At 44.9% G+C, this 13,676-nt stretch overlaps 1 protein-coding gene across 1 annotated transcript in view; it reads left to right on the forward strand.

Annotated features, from left to right (window-relative positions):
- The window catches only part of LOC132819905 (sprouty-related, EVH1 domain-containing protein 2-like), a 103,510-nt gene extending 99,507 nt beyond the window's left edge, over positions 1 to 4,003 (forward strand). The window contains exon 6 of the mRNA XM_060831865.1: positions 537 to 4,003. Within this exon, the coding sequence (XP_060687848.1) occupies positions 537 to 1,196 (660 nt within the window). The 3' untranslated portion in view covers positions 1,197 to 4,003. The remainder of the gene's footprint in view (positions 1 to 536) is intronic.
- Positions 4,004 to 13,676: the final 9,673 nt, after the last annotated feature.

A 13,676-nucleotide genomic window follows, 5' to 3' on the forward strand; every position in this document is an offset into this window, starting at 1 on the left:
GTGCAAACTCCGCGCAGTCAGTCGCCTGAGGCTGGAACTGCATGTTCCCACAAAATTGACTGACCTATTGACCTGAAATGTAACACTGTATATCCTAATCTCTCAGTAATCGATTAAAAAGGGATTAATTTTGAATTTTTGACACTTTTTTGAGCAAGTGGGAAGTTTCAATTTTAACTTTGCTTAAATGTGACCCACTCAAAGATACACCATCCCGCAATGAGAGCAGAAAGGAACTCAGGCGTGTTTTGTGCGGGAAAGGTGTGTGTTCTGGGACTTTGTTAGTTTCAGTTTTGCCATTTGACCTTCAAAACATGGACTTGGGTAATGTTTTATCGAATGATGCTTACATTAGAGATGCAGTTCCCAATCAATAGTTTGTAGATGATCATCAGAAAGACCACTTAGTGGGAGAGAGTGTTCATTCTACCTTGCTGAATGTTCCTAATGCTTTTTTGGAAACCACGTATACATTTTAAAACATTTCAGGACAACATGCAGAATAAAACTATTAATGTGTTTGTTTAATATTTCAGTCTGTACCAAAACAGCGTCATGTTAGTTTTCGAGACGATGATGAGGAGATTGTCCGGATTAATCCTCGGGAGAAAACCTGGTTAAGAGAGAGATATGAGGACTACAGATACGCAGCTGTCCGTCCAAAATACCCTGAGCACGCTGAGATGGACTCCTATGTGCATTTTGACAAAAGTGATACTTCGAAACACAACTACAATTACCCGTATGTCAAAAATTCCGATTTTGGACTTTGCAAAGATTTGAAAAGTAGCGTGGTGAAGGCTCAGCCCATGCCATCGAAATCAAAATTCCGGAGAAGGATAGACGATGGGGAACGGTCGCGGTGTGTTTACTGCAGGGACATGTTTAACCATGAGGAAAATGGCCGGGGACAGTGCCAAGATGCTCCAGACCCCATCCGTGCCTGTATCCGGCGGGTCAGCTGTATGTGGTGTGCAGACAGTATGCTGTATCACTGCATGTCAGATCCTGAAGGAGACTACTCAGACCCTTGCTCTTGTGACACGAACGATGAAAAATTCTGCCTTCGTTGGCTAGCGTTGATAGCCTTATCCTTCCTTGCTCCCTGTATGTGCTGTTACCTGCCCCTTCGCGCATGCTACAGGTGTGGCGTGACCTGTAGGTGTTGTGGTGGGAAACACAAAGCAGTTGGGTGACTCGGACTGTGGTCTTTCATTCAAGCCGCCGTTAGTTTAGGAAGCACATTTAATTCTGAAACGTTCTCAATTCAGTTACCATCGGCGACAGCAGTCTGAGAAATGTGACTCCCCAATAAACTGGACCCTGTAACATCGAGAAACACTGAGGGTGTCTCTATTCTCCAAACATTACATGGAGCTGACTGTAATAACTGACTTTTCTATGAATGAATATATATGTGCGTGTATATATATATTATATATATTATATATATTATATATATCAATAGAATGTCTCATGTTTATAATTTTTTGAAAAATGTAAGAGATTGAGACTGAATAATGTTTTCAAGGTAACTGGAGAGGAGGTGGGTGGGGATATCACTGGCTACAGTGTAATTGTCTGAACCTGCCGACTGAATGCAGCACTCAGTGAGGAAATTGGGCTGAATGGTTCTTGCTTAATCACCTGAGACACTTAACCTGGAGTCAGGAACCCTCGAGGACCTTGTTTAAGGAGCTGTACTAGTAAACATATACCACGGCACCATGCTGCTGTTACTGTATGAAGCCAAAACAATGCTGTTTGTTAAATGCACCTCAGTATTTCAACAAACACTCTACTTCATCGCCACCTGTGGGCATTGTCATCCTGAACAAAGTTATAAAATAATGAAACATCGCCTCGGATTTCATACAGTTCCCCAGCCTGAGAAGATTATCCCACATTGTTTTAAGCGTCAGTCCTACAGGAGCGAACCTTTAAATTGGTTTTAATGTAAAATTATGGATTTTAATTTAAGTTTTTTTTATTTATTTGGGATCCTTGAAGCAAGTTCTCATTTTTAACACAAAAACAGTTCACGACACACTAAAGTTTGTCAGATTACACTATCTAACTCAACTCCAAACTGCTTGTTCTGTATTTACACAGCAACATCCCCATTTGCAAGGAGAGGGAGCACAGGGTGAGATCACTACAAACAACCTGCGGAGAAAATGAGCTGCTTCCATTCTGGTGTCTGCGGGTCTGTGTCCGTAGGCTCGGTTTGCCTTTTGCAGGGAATGGGGTCTGGAGATGGAATGGATCAGGGATATCAAAGGGGTCAAGTGCACTGTGTGAGAGCTGTGCACAATTACAGCCTCCAAATTCAGGTCATTTTGCAAAATTTGGGAGGGGGTGGGGACTCCTGGCTGGTCCAAGTTACTTTTCTTTTTAAACAGAACAAAAACACCAAGTGTCCTATAAGATAGGGATCCTCGGGGCCTTACCTGGTGTGTCATGTGGTTCCACTGGCTAGAGATGGCAGAGGGAAAGACGTTTTCCTTCCAAATCGTAACAGCTCAGGTCATTAAGGGGAGTGAGCAAAACCTTCCAATAGAAAGCTTAAGCTTTGAAAAAATATTTTTATATCACAGCACAGGGAGTAGCCAATTTTTTAAATGTATTTGGAAGCGGTAGATTTTGTTTTAGCCTTGCAGCGTTGTACAATCCAAGCCGTTGTCTGAAGGCAGCTTTCAGGAATAGGTCTGGAGCTGACTTTGCTTCCGTCCTGCCCCTCTGCAGAGTTAATTGCCAGTGCGTTCCACATCCTTCACCCCCACCCCCACTTTCCTCTGCTGCAGCATAGCATCAATCCACTTCCTCTCCGATAAGCTGCAGGAGCTGCGGGGATTTTTCAGCGAGCTACCCCTACTCCCCCTCTGTTTCATGGCAGCGTTACTCAGTGCATTTTTCCCACTACTTGAGTTGTTGCATTTTTTATTTAAGTTTGAAGGCCTCCAAAGCACAGACAAAAGACTTCCTTGGGAAGAAAGGCAAGTTATGAGTCTTACTGCTAATTACCATTTGGCAGGACTGCTGTTGGATGTCAATGCGTGATACAAGTGAAGTGTATTAAATTAACTGGACAATAATCCCCCAGTCTCGCAGTGTAAAAAGCATTACAGCATTGAGCGGAATTCTCTGGCGGAAATATTTCCAAATGCAGCATTCGCTCAGCATTGTCTGCACACAGGTTTTCAAATTGTGATTTTACTTCTCTTGAGATCACTGTGAAGTCTTGACTACATTGGAACAGAAAGCACAAACACAAGCTTAAATTGACACTAATCCTTTCCGAGATCCTACAGTAACCCGGCAGTTCACTGGTTAAGGCACCTCGGAATCTGTTTCCACCAAGGCTCCCCATATTGTCCACTTTCACCTTCATTTTTATATATATATATCGGCAGTTCTTGCCAACAATATTGCAAATCTGTAAAAGAAGGTAATCAGTTAACAGGGAGCCACAACTAAGGCAATTCTCTTGTACATAGTTTACCTGCTCTGGTGTTGAGCCTTTGATTTGGTTCTGAACAGTACAAGACAGTAGTCTGAGGTGGACGGGGAGACAAATCAAATTTATTTTTGTATCTGTGGGAAGAAAGTTAACCAAAAGCTGTTGGTGCACAGTCTTCAGCCATTGCACACCTTAATGGATGAAAAGAAAGTGCCTGCACTATTGTCTCTTCTGTAACTAAAACAAACTCTTGTATCAATTATTAGTTTTTTTTTATACAATAAGCATTTTTACCTCTGTGTAAAGAAAATATATCAAGTGTATGATGTACATTTTAGTTCTTCTATTTTTTTTATTGTTTCTAATGTGTATGATGTAATCCTTGCTTTCCAATACTATGTAAATACAAATACATCATTATCAAAAGTACAAAAGAATGGCCTGACCAGTACATAATTCTGCTACTTCCATGTCGTTCGTATCTTAACTATGTACCTTGGCAGATCAGATGACAATAAAATGAAAGGAACTTTGATGTTAAAATTGTTGTGGATGGTGAGTTGGGAAACTTGTTCAACAGGATGTCCTAACGATGGGTTCATGTGTATGGTTGTGAGCTGCAGCCTGTTACATTTTGTGCTGCATCACTGTCAGAACAGAGGAACTATGAGATTTGGACAGGTAGTCATCAGCGTTGTGTGTACCTTTGGGAACCCCTGTCTTTGTGGACTCTAACAATGGCAGAGTTGTGACCATTGGGCTTGATGAGCGCTTGGCTACTCCCAGTGACCACTATTTCTGTAAAGCCCAAAACACTTGCCCTTCTCCTTCCCCTTGGTCATTCTTCCCAAATGGCCCACCCCTCATCCCTCCCAACCAGGATGTGTAACAGCCACTGATCAGATTGACTGAGAGACTTCCTAATCAATGCTCTGACAGCTTACAGACAAACCAGAGCCCTTCCCGAATGCCACAAGTAAAAACCAAGGGCAATCAGTCAGTAGTTCTTTTAAACAAGCAAGTCCTGCCTTTTGTAATACCACACATTGTTTTGTTGTATTTGATCAGAAAATGTACATCTTTTGTTAAATTGAAAGAATCAAATGACTGAAAATAAAACCTAAGGATTGTGGAAGCTGTAAGTTAGAAACCAAAACTAGAAACTGCTGGAAAAGCTGAGGTCTAGCAGCATCGATGGAGAGAAATCGGAGTTAACGCTTTGGGTCTCAGAGCACACTCCTTCCTCAGAGCACACTCATTACCTCGCTCTGAGGAAGGATCACCGAGCTGAAACATTAACTCTGGTTTCTCTCCATTGCTGCCAAATGACTAAAGCTGCTTCTCAAAAATTGGTGTAAATGTTTTGACTGTTTCTGGAATGTTCTTTCCTCTTTGTTTTGTTTTAGGTGGTGAACATTTTGTGCGTCTCCTTGCTGTGGGTCTGGGCTGTGTCGCTAGCCAAAGCCGTCCCCTGATTCCTGTGTGCTTCGGGAAGGTGGTGGACATGGGTCAGGCCTTCTCTGGAGAATTTCTAAGGGATCTTCTCAGATGGTGAAAAAGTGGAAGTGAGCAATAGTTCAGTCAGTGAGGAACACCTTAGTGTCAATTTTCAGCTCTCCCTCCTGCTGGTTCCTGTTAGTTTTTTGAAGAAGTAACAAAGAAGATTGATGAGGGCAGAGCAGTAGATGTGATCTATATGGACTTCAGTAAGGTGTTCGACAAGGTTCCCCATGGGAGACTGATTAGCAAGGTTAGATCTCATGGAATACAGAGAGAACTAGCCATTTGGATACAGAACTGGCTCAAAGGTAGAAGACAGAGGGAGGTGGTGGAGAGTTGTTTTTCAGACTGGAGGCCTGTGACCAGTGGAGTGCCACAAGGATCGGTGCTGGGTCCTCAACTTTTTGTCATTTACATAAATGATTTGGATGTGAGCATAAGAGGTACAGTTAGTAAGTTTGCAGATGATACCAAAATTGGAGGTATAGTGGACAGCGAAGAGGGTTACCTCAGATTACAACAGGATCTGGACCAGATGGGCCAATGGGCTGAGAAGTGGCAGATGGAGTTTAATTCAGATAAATGCGAGGTGCTGCATTTTGGGAAAGCAAATCTTAGCAGGACTTATACACTTAATGGTAAGGTCCTAGGGAGTGTTGCTGAACAAAGAGACCTTGGAGTGCAGGTTCATAGCTCCTTGAAAGTGGAGTTGCAGGTAGATAGGATAGTGAAGAAGGCGTTTGGTATGCTTTCCTTTATTGGTCAGAGTATTGAGTACAGGAGTTGGGAGGTCATGTTGCGGCTGTACAGGACATTGGTTAGGCCACTGTTGGAATATTGCATGCAATTCTGATCATCTTCCTATCGGAAAGATGTTGTGAAACTTGAAAGGGTTCAGAAAAGATTTACAAGGATGTTGCCAGGGTTGGAGGATTTGAGCTACAGGGAGAGGCTGAACAGGCTGGGGCTGTTTTCCCTGGAGCGTCGGAGGCTGAGGGGTGACCTTATAGAGGTTTACAAAATCATGAGGGACATGGATAGGATAAGTAAACAAAGTCTTTTCCCTGGGGTCGGGGAGTCCAGAACAGGGGGTGAGGTTTATGGTGAGAGGGGAAAGATATAAATGAGACCTAAGGGGCAACTTTTTCACGCAGAGGGTGGTACGTGTGTGGAATGAGCTGCCAGAGGATGTGGTGGAGGCTGGTACAATTGCAACATTTAAGAGGCATTTGGATGGGTATATGAATAGGAAGGGTTTGGAGGGATATGGGCCGGGTGCTGGCAGGTGGGACTAGATTGGGTTGGGATATCTGGTCAGCATAGACGGGTTGGACCGAAGGGTCTGTTTCCGTGCTGTACATCTCTGTGACTGCATGTGCATGATGCCTGAACCGAGTAACATGTAGCTCTTGGAGAATTGTAGCGCTGGAGGATATTGGAAAGATGTACAGAGATGAAATGATTGAGGGACTTGCAAATGCAGATGTAAATTTTAAAGTCAAGGAAGCCAGTATTAGAACAGGACAGTGAGGTGGTTTCCTCCAGTTTATGGGAGGTAGAATCCTTGGGGTTGGACCGCTCAGGTGATAGATTCTTGTTCAGCAAAGAAATGAAAGGTTTATCTGGGGGAGGTGGGAATGTGGAGCATTCAGAGCAGCTGTGATCTTATTTAGTGATGGAACAGGATCAAGGGACCCTCAGCCAGGCTCCTCCTTAAGGCACCTTCCCTGTTGCTGTGAGTGCTGATGCTAAGGTGCTGTCTCTTCATTGGCTGTCCCCTCCAAATCGCCGCCGGCACTTGCTTCCTCCAAGGGGAAACTAACCCCTGAGCTCCCTGACGTGTGGTTGATCATCCCACCTCTGAGCTCCCTATCCACCCCAGCCCCCACCCCCCACTCCCATGTTAGAATGTTGTTGCAATCTCCATATCCATGTCAGTTTTCCACATAATTCCATGTTTGAATTCATCCAATTGGGTTTCTGCTCCTGACGCTAAAAATTAGGGCCCGGGTGTCCTTGGAGAAGGAGCACGCGGTGTCCACCAACACCCAGGAGTTGTTCAGGGAGAGGTGGGCGCCGCAGGGAGTGGAGTGCATCATTTCCCCCTCCAACTCTATTTTGATTTAGTCCCTGCCCTCCCCTTCACTGTTTGATCACACAGCATTGCCCTTTGATGTGAAGGGCACTGCTCGTCACAGGCCACTCGGGTGTTTTCCTATTTTTCCTGGTGGTGGAAATTGAATAAAGATTTGTTTAAAAAAAAATCAAACTGACTTGCAGCAAAATCCCAGCTGTTATCCTGTGTGTTTGTGAGAAAGTCACACTCCTCTTCACCGCTCCCCCACTGCCCCTCCACACATGCAGATGCGCACCCACCCACCCCCACTCCCCCTCCATACGCACCCACCTCCACTCCTCCACACATGCAGATATGCACCCACTCCCACTCCCCTTCCATACGCACCCACCCCCACTCCCCCCCCCACACATGCAGATATGCACCCACTCCCACTCCCCTTCCATACGCACCCACTCCCCACTCCCCCTCCACACATGCAGATACACACCCACCCCCACTCCCCTTCCATACGCACCCACCCCCACTCCCCCTCCACACATGCAGATATGCACCCACCCCCACTCCCCTTCCATACGCACCCACTCCCCACTCCCCCTCCACACATGCAGATATGCACCCACCTCCACTCCCCCTCCACACATGCAGATACGCACCCACCCCCGCTCCCCCTCCACACATGCAGATACGCACCCACCTCCACTCCCCCTCCACACATGCAGATACGCACCCACCTCCACTCCCCCTCCACACATGCAGATACGCACCCACCCCCACTCCCTCTCCACACATGCAGATACACACCCACCCCCACTCCCCTCCACACATGCAGATACGCACCCACCCCCCCACTGCCCCTCCACACATGCAGATACGCATCCACACCCCCTCCCCCTCCACACATGCAGATACGCACCCACCCCCCCACTGCCCCTCCACACATTCAGATACGCACCCATCCCCACTTCCCCTCCACACATGCAGATATGCACTCACCCCCACTCCCACCTGATACCTGTCCAGTATCATTGACCCTGGTGTGGCTGCTGGAAATCTCCCATCCTTACCCAGTCTCTGACCCAGTGCAGTTAACCCCCTCTCAAATGGCCAAGCCCAGCCCCCTAGTTCCAGGGGCAGTTGAGGATGGGCAATAAAGTGCACTCCATATCCACAGTAAGAATAATGTCTAACTCAAATGTCAACAATTACCTTATTTGGAGATCAAGTCAAACAGCAAGCCATTCAGTGTTTTTTTGAGGAAGGATAATTGTGTTATGGGCTAGACCAAGCCCCCTCAAACATATCAAGGAGGTAGGTTAGACCCCAACTGTTATCAAAGGGCAAGTGTAAGGTGTTGTGTTCCAGATGTGATTCAATTGGTCACACTACTTGGCTTTTAGAAGAACACACTTTATCCTTACAGCATGGATAAAATGCAAACAAAGAAGAATTGACATAACTAACTCTATTGAAATACTTAACAAAATGATATTATTTCACAACTAATCACCAACTATTCTAATATAACAGCATCTCATAAACACACTCTTTGCAAAGGCAAATTCATAGAATCCCTACAGTGTGAAAACAGTCCCTTTGGCCCAACAAATCCATGCTGACCCTCCGCAGAGTGACCCACCTGAACCCATTCCCCTATCTTATTATCCTACATTCACCCCTGACTAATGCACCGAACCTACACATCCCTGAACACTACGGGCAATTTATCATGGCCAAGTCACCTGACCTGCACATCTTTGGATTGTGGGAGGAAACCAGAGCATCCGGGGGAAACCCACACAGACACGGCGAAAATGTGCAAACTCCACACAGACAATCGCCAGAGGTTAGAATCAAACCTGGATCCCTGGCACTGTGAGTCACCGTGCCACCCCAAATAACTTAGACCCTAACTGTCATCTAAAGGCAAGTATAAGATGCTGTGTTCCAGATGTGATTCAATTGGTCACACTACTCGGCTTTAAGCAAAACCTTCACTTACTATCCCACCCAGTCCAGGTGAAGGAGCACTGACAGAGTGAATCCAGCACCAGAGAGAGAGAGAGAGAGAGAGAGCTGTATCTAGCAGCTTCAACTCCAAAACCCCAACTCCAACTGAAGGCAAAACCAAAACCCTGGGCTCGGTGTGAGCCTGACTCCACCCACTCATGCTTGCTTTCTCTAATCTTTTTTTTAAAAACCCAAAGCTATTTCCTCTGCTTTCCATGGGCCAGACACCTCGGCGCCTCTGCATACAACCCCCACCCCACCCCGCCCCCACCCAATGAAAACCAGGATGGCAAATCCCTCTTAAAGGCACACCTTACCACAGCTGGTGGAATTACGAAGGAGTTAGCAGGAGACCAGGATTTAAGGTGAACCTATTGACTAGAAATGAACTGATAAATTGTCACCGGAGAAGCTGAGAGGGTGGAAACCACTGTGATGCCAATCTTGCTCAGAAACATATAAACCTGGAACAGGAGTAGGCCATTCAGTCCATTGAGCCTGCCCCACCGTTCGGTATGATGTTGGCTGATCCTTTCTCGATGTCTTACTCCTTGACACATTTAGCCCCTAGAAATCAAATTTCTGACACTTACAAATGTTTTCTGTCATTTTCAAAAAGGAATAAATAATGAATTATATGTTAAAATGTGTAAAAGTTCACTTTTTGGAGCAAATTGGCATTGAAAGCATAAAACAGCAGCTTCAGGAAGTGGCAATTAATCATTGGTCCTTGGATGTGATGGGAGCAAAAGAAAAATCCAACTCTGATTTAAGATAGCATTACAGCTGTACCGAGGGAGGATATTCCCGGAAATACATCCAGGGAAGTTATTTGGGTGGAAGTGAGAAATAAGAAAGGAATGATCACCTTATTGGGATTATATTATAGACCCCCTAATAGTCAGAGGGAAATCAAGAAACACAGATTTATAAGGCGATCTCAGTTATCTGTAAGAATAATATGATGATTATGGTAGGGGATTTTAACTTTCCAGACATAGACTGGGACTCCCATACTGTTAAGGAGAGGAATTTCTTAGATGGAGAGGAATTTCTTAAGTGTGTACAAGAAAATTTTCTGATTCAGTATGTGGATGTACCTACTAGAGAAGGTGCAAAACTTGGCTTACTCTTGGGAAATAAGGCAGGGCAGGTGACTGAGGTGTCAGTGGGGGAGCACTTTGGGGCCAGTGACCATAATTCCATTAGATTTAAAATAGTGATGGAAAAGCATAGACCAGATCTAAAAGTTGAAGTTCTAAATTGGAGAAAGGCTAATTTTGATGGTATTAGGCAAGAACTTTCAAAAGCTGATTGGAGGCAGATATTCGCAGATAAAGGGATGGCTGGAAAATGGGAAACCTTCAGAAATGAGATAACGAGAATCCAGAGAAAGTATATTCCTGTCAGGGTGAAAGGAAAGGCTGGTAGGTGTAGGGAATGCTGGATGACTAAAGAAATTGAGGGTTTGGTTAAAAAAAAGAAGGAAGCATATGTCAGATATAGACAGGATAGATCGAGTGAATCCTTAGAAGAGTATAAAGGCAGTAGGAGTATACTTAAGAGGGAAATCAGGAGGGCAAAAAGGGGACATGAGGTCGCTTTGGCAAATAGAATTAAGGAGAATCCAAAGGGATTTTACAAATACATTAAGGACAAAAGGGTAACTAGGGAGAGAATAGGGCCCCTCAAAGATCAACAAGGCAGCCTTTGTGTGGAGCCACAGAAAATGGGGGAGATACTAAATGAGTATTTTGCATCAGTATTTACTGTGGAAAAGGATATGGAAGATATAGACTGTAGGGAAATAGATGGTGACAACTTGCAAAATGTCCAGATTACAGAGGAGGAAGTGCTGGATGTATTGAAATGCATAAAGGTGGATAAATCCCCAGGACCTGATCAGGTGTACCAGAGAACTCTGTGGGAAGCTAGAGAAGTGATTGCTGAGATGTTTGTATCATCGATAGTCACAGGTGAGGTGCCGGAAGACTGGAGGTTGGCTAACGTGGTGCCACTGTTTATGAACAATTGACCAGTGAGCCTGACGTCGGTGGTGGGCAAATTGTTGGAGGGATTCCTGAGGGACAGGATGTACATATATTTGGAAAGGCAAGGACTGATTAAAGATAGTCAACATGGCTTTGTGTGTGGGAAATCATGTCTCACAAACTTGATTGAGTTTTTTTGAAGAAGTAACAAAGAGGATTGATAAGGGCAGAGCAGTGGATGTGATTTATGTGGACTTCAGTAAAGCGTTCCACAAGGTTCCCCATGGGAGACTGATTAGCAAGGTTAGAACTCATGGAATACAGGGAGAACTAGCCATTTGGATACAGAACTGGCTCAAAGGTAGAAGACAGAGGGTGATGGTGGAGGGTTGTTTTTCAGACTGGAGGCCTGTGACCAGTGGAGTGCCACAAGGATTGGTGCTGGGTCCACTACTTTTCATCATTTATATAAATGATTTGGATTTGAGCATAAGAGGTACAGTTAGTAAGTTTGCAGATGACACCAAAATTGGAGGTGTAGTGGACAGCGAAGACGGTTGCCTCAGATTACAACAGGATCTGGACCAGATGGGCCAATGGGCTGAGAAGTGGCAGATGGAGTTTAATTCAGATAAACGTGAGGTGCTGCATTTTGGGAAAGCAAATCTTAGCAGGACTTATACACTTAATGGTAAGGTCCTAGGGAGTGTTGCTGAGCAAAGAGACCTTGGAGTGTAGGTTCATAGCTCCTTGAAAGTGGAGTCACAGGTAGATAGGATAGTGAAGAAGGCGTTTGGTATGCTTTCCTTTATTGGTCAGAGTATTGAGTACAGGAGTTGGGAGATCATGTTGTGGCTGTAGAGGGCATTGGTTAGGCCACTGTTGGAATATTGCGTGCAATTCTGGTCTCCTTCCTATCGGAAAGATGTTGTGAAACTTGAAAGGGTTCAGAAAAGATTTACAAGAATGTTGCCAGGGTTGGAGGATCTGAGCTATAGGGAGAGGCTGAACAGGCTGGGGCTGTTTTCCCTGGAGCGTCGGAGGCTGAGGGGTGACCTTATAGAGGTTTATAAAATCATGAAGGGCATGGATCGGATAAATAGACAAACTCTTTTCCCTGGGGAAGGAGAGTCCAAACCTAGAGGGCATGGGTTTAGGGTGAGAGGGGAAAAATATAAAAGAGACCTCAGGGGCAACGTTTTCATGCAGAGGGTGGTACGTATATGGAATGAACTGCCAGAGGAAGTGGTGGAAGCTGTTACAATTTCAACATTTAATGGTTTGGATGGGTATATGAATAGGAAGGGTTTGGAAGGATATGGGCCGGGTGCTGGCAGGTTGGACTAGATTGGGTTGGGATATCTGGTCGGCATGGACAGGTTGGACCGAAGGGTCTGTTTCCATGCTGTACATCTCCATGACTCTATGACTCTTAGAACAAATTTGTTTCAATGTAAGCAACTATAACAGCAGCATGTATATCCTGATGTTTATCCTGAAATGTTCATAGAATCATACAGTACAGAAAAGATTCTTTGGCCCATCAAGTGTACAATGATGAAAACATTTTTCCTTCAAACAGATAATGGCAAATAATCTTTGTGGGTAACGCAATGGTACGTGTGTCTGTCTATTGTGTGTGACGTGTCCTATGTGCTCCTTGTGGAAGAGACAGCTCAATGAAGGGAGACCTGGGCGAAATATTCAAGTTTACAAGGGGTCAGGACAGAATAAATGGGGGGAAACTCTGTAAAGGTAGAGATTGGTTTAAAGCAACTGGCAAAAGAAGCAAATGTGAAGTGAGGAAAAGCTTTCTGATGCAGCGCGTGGTTGAGGGTTTGGAAGGTGCTGGAGGCAGGGTCAATCCCATCCTTCAGGATGGAGAGAGGCTGTTGTTTGCAAAGGAGCAATGTGCAGAGTTCCCAGGAGGAGACAGAGCAATGGCATTAAAATAAATATTAGCTCAGAGCTAGAGCCCACCCTGGGCTGAAAAACCTCCCTCATCATTGTAACCATTCTGTGATCAGTACAAGTTATTGACAGGTCTATACATGGGCTAAATATTTGCAGAAAACATACTATTATCAATATAGTGTCTTCAATACAGTTTAAGGTGAATGTATTACAGAGATATATAGGAAATTGTTAACTGCTTCAGGCCCTTCAGCCCACCTTGAAAATGATGAACAGCCTCATCTCACTTCCCAGCTGCAGTTCCTCTGTCCTATTGATGACAGCTCCTCCTAAACGCTTTCACCAAATTAAACTGTGATTGAAAGGGAAGGGGTGAGCTTATATTTAATCGAATGTGCAAAATGATTCACTTTACAGCTTAAGGCAGCTGCTGCTCACAGGAAATCCCATCATATCCCGGGGAATCGATTTGTGTCTGAGTGTTTTTTGCTTGAGAAACCCAACTAGCTGCAATGATGCTTCTTAATGATTTCAAACCAGGATCTGACCGGTTCTAACTAAAGCTGTTTGACTCTCCCAGAGGTTCCTGTGAAATCGCTGTGTGAATGTTGCTGGAGGGAGAGGTTCATTGCTCAGTAACAGGACCCGGGCCATTGGGACTGGACTGTTTGGTTTCTCTCCAGGTTTCCTCCTCATTCAGGGAAGCTGTTGCCACAGTTGCAGC

The sequence above is a fragment of the Hemiscyllium ocellatum genome, chromosome 10 (assembly GCF_020745735.1).
Source record: "Hemiscyllium ocellatum isolate sHemOce1 chromosome 10, sHemOce1.pat.X.cur, whole genome shotgun sequence".
Taxonomy (NCBI): Eukaryota; Metazoa; Chordata; class Chondrichthyes; order Orectolobiformes; family Hemiscylliidae; genus Hemiscyllium; species Hemiscyllium ocellatum.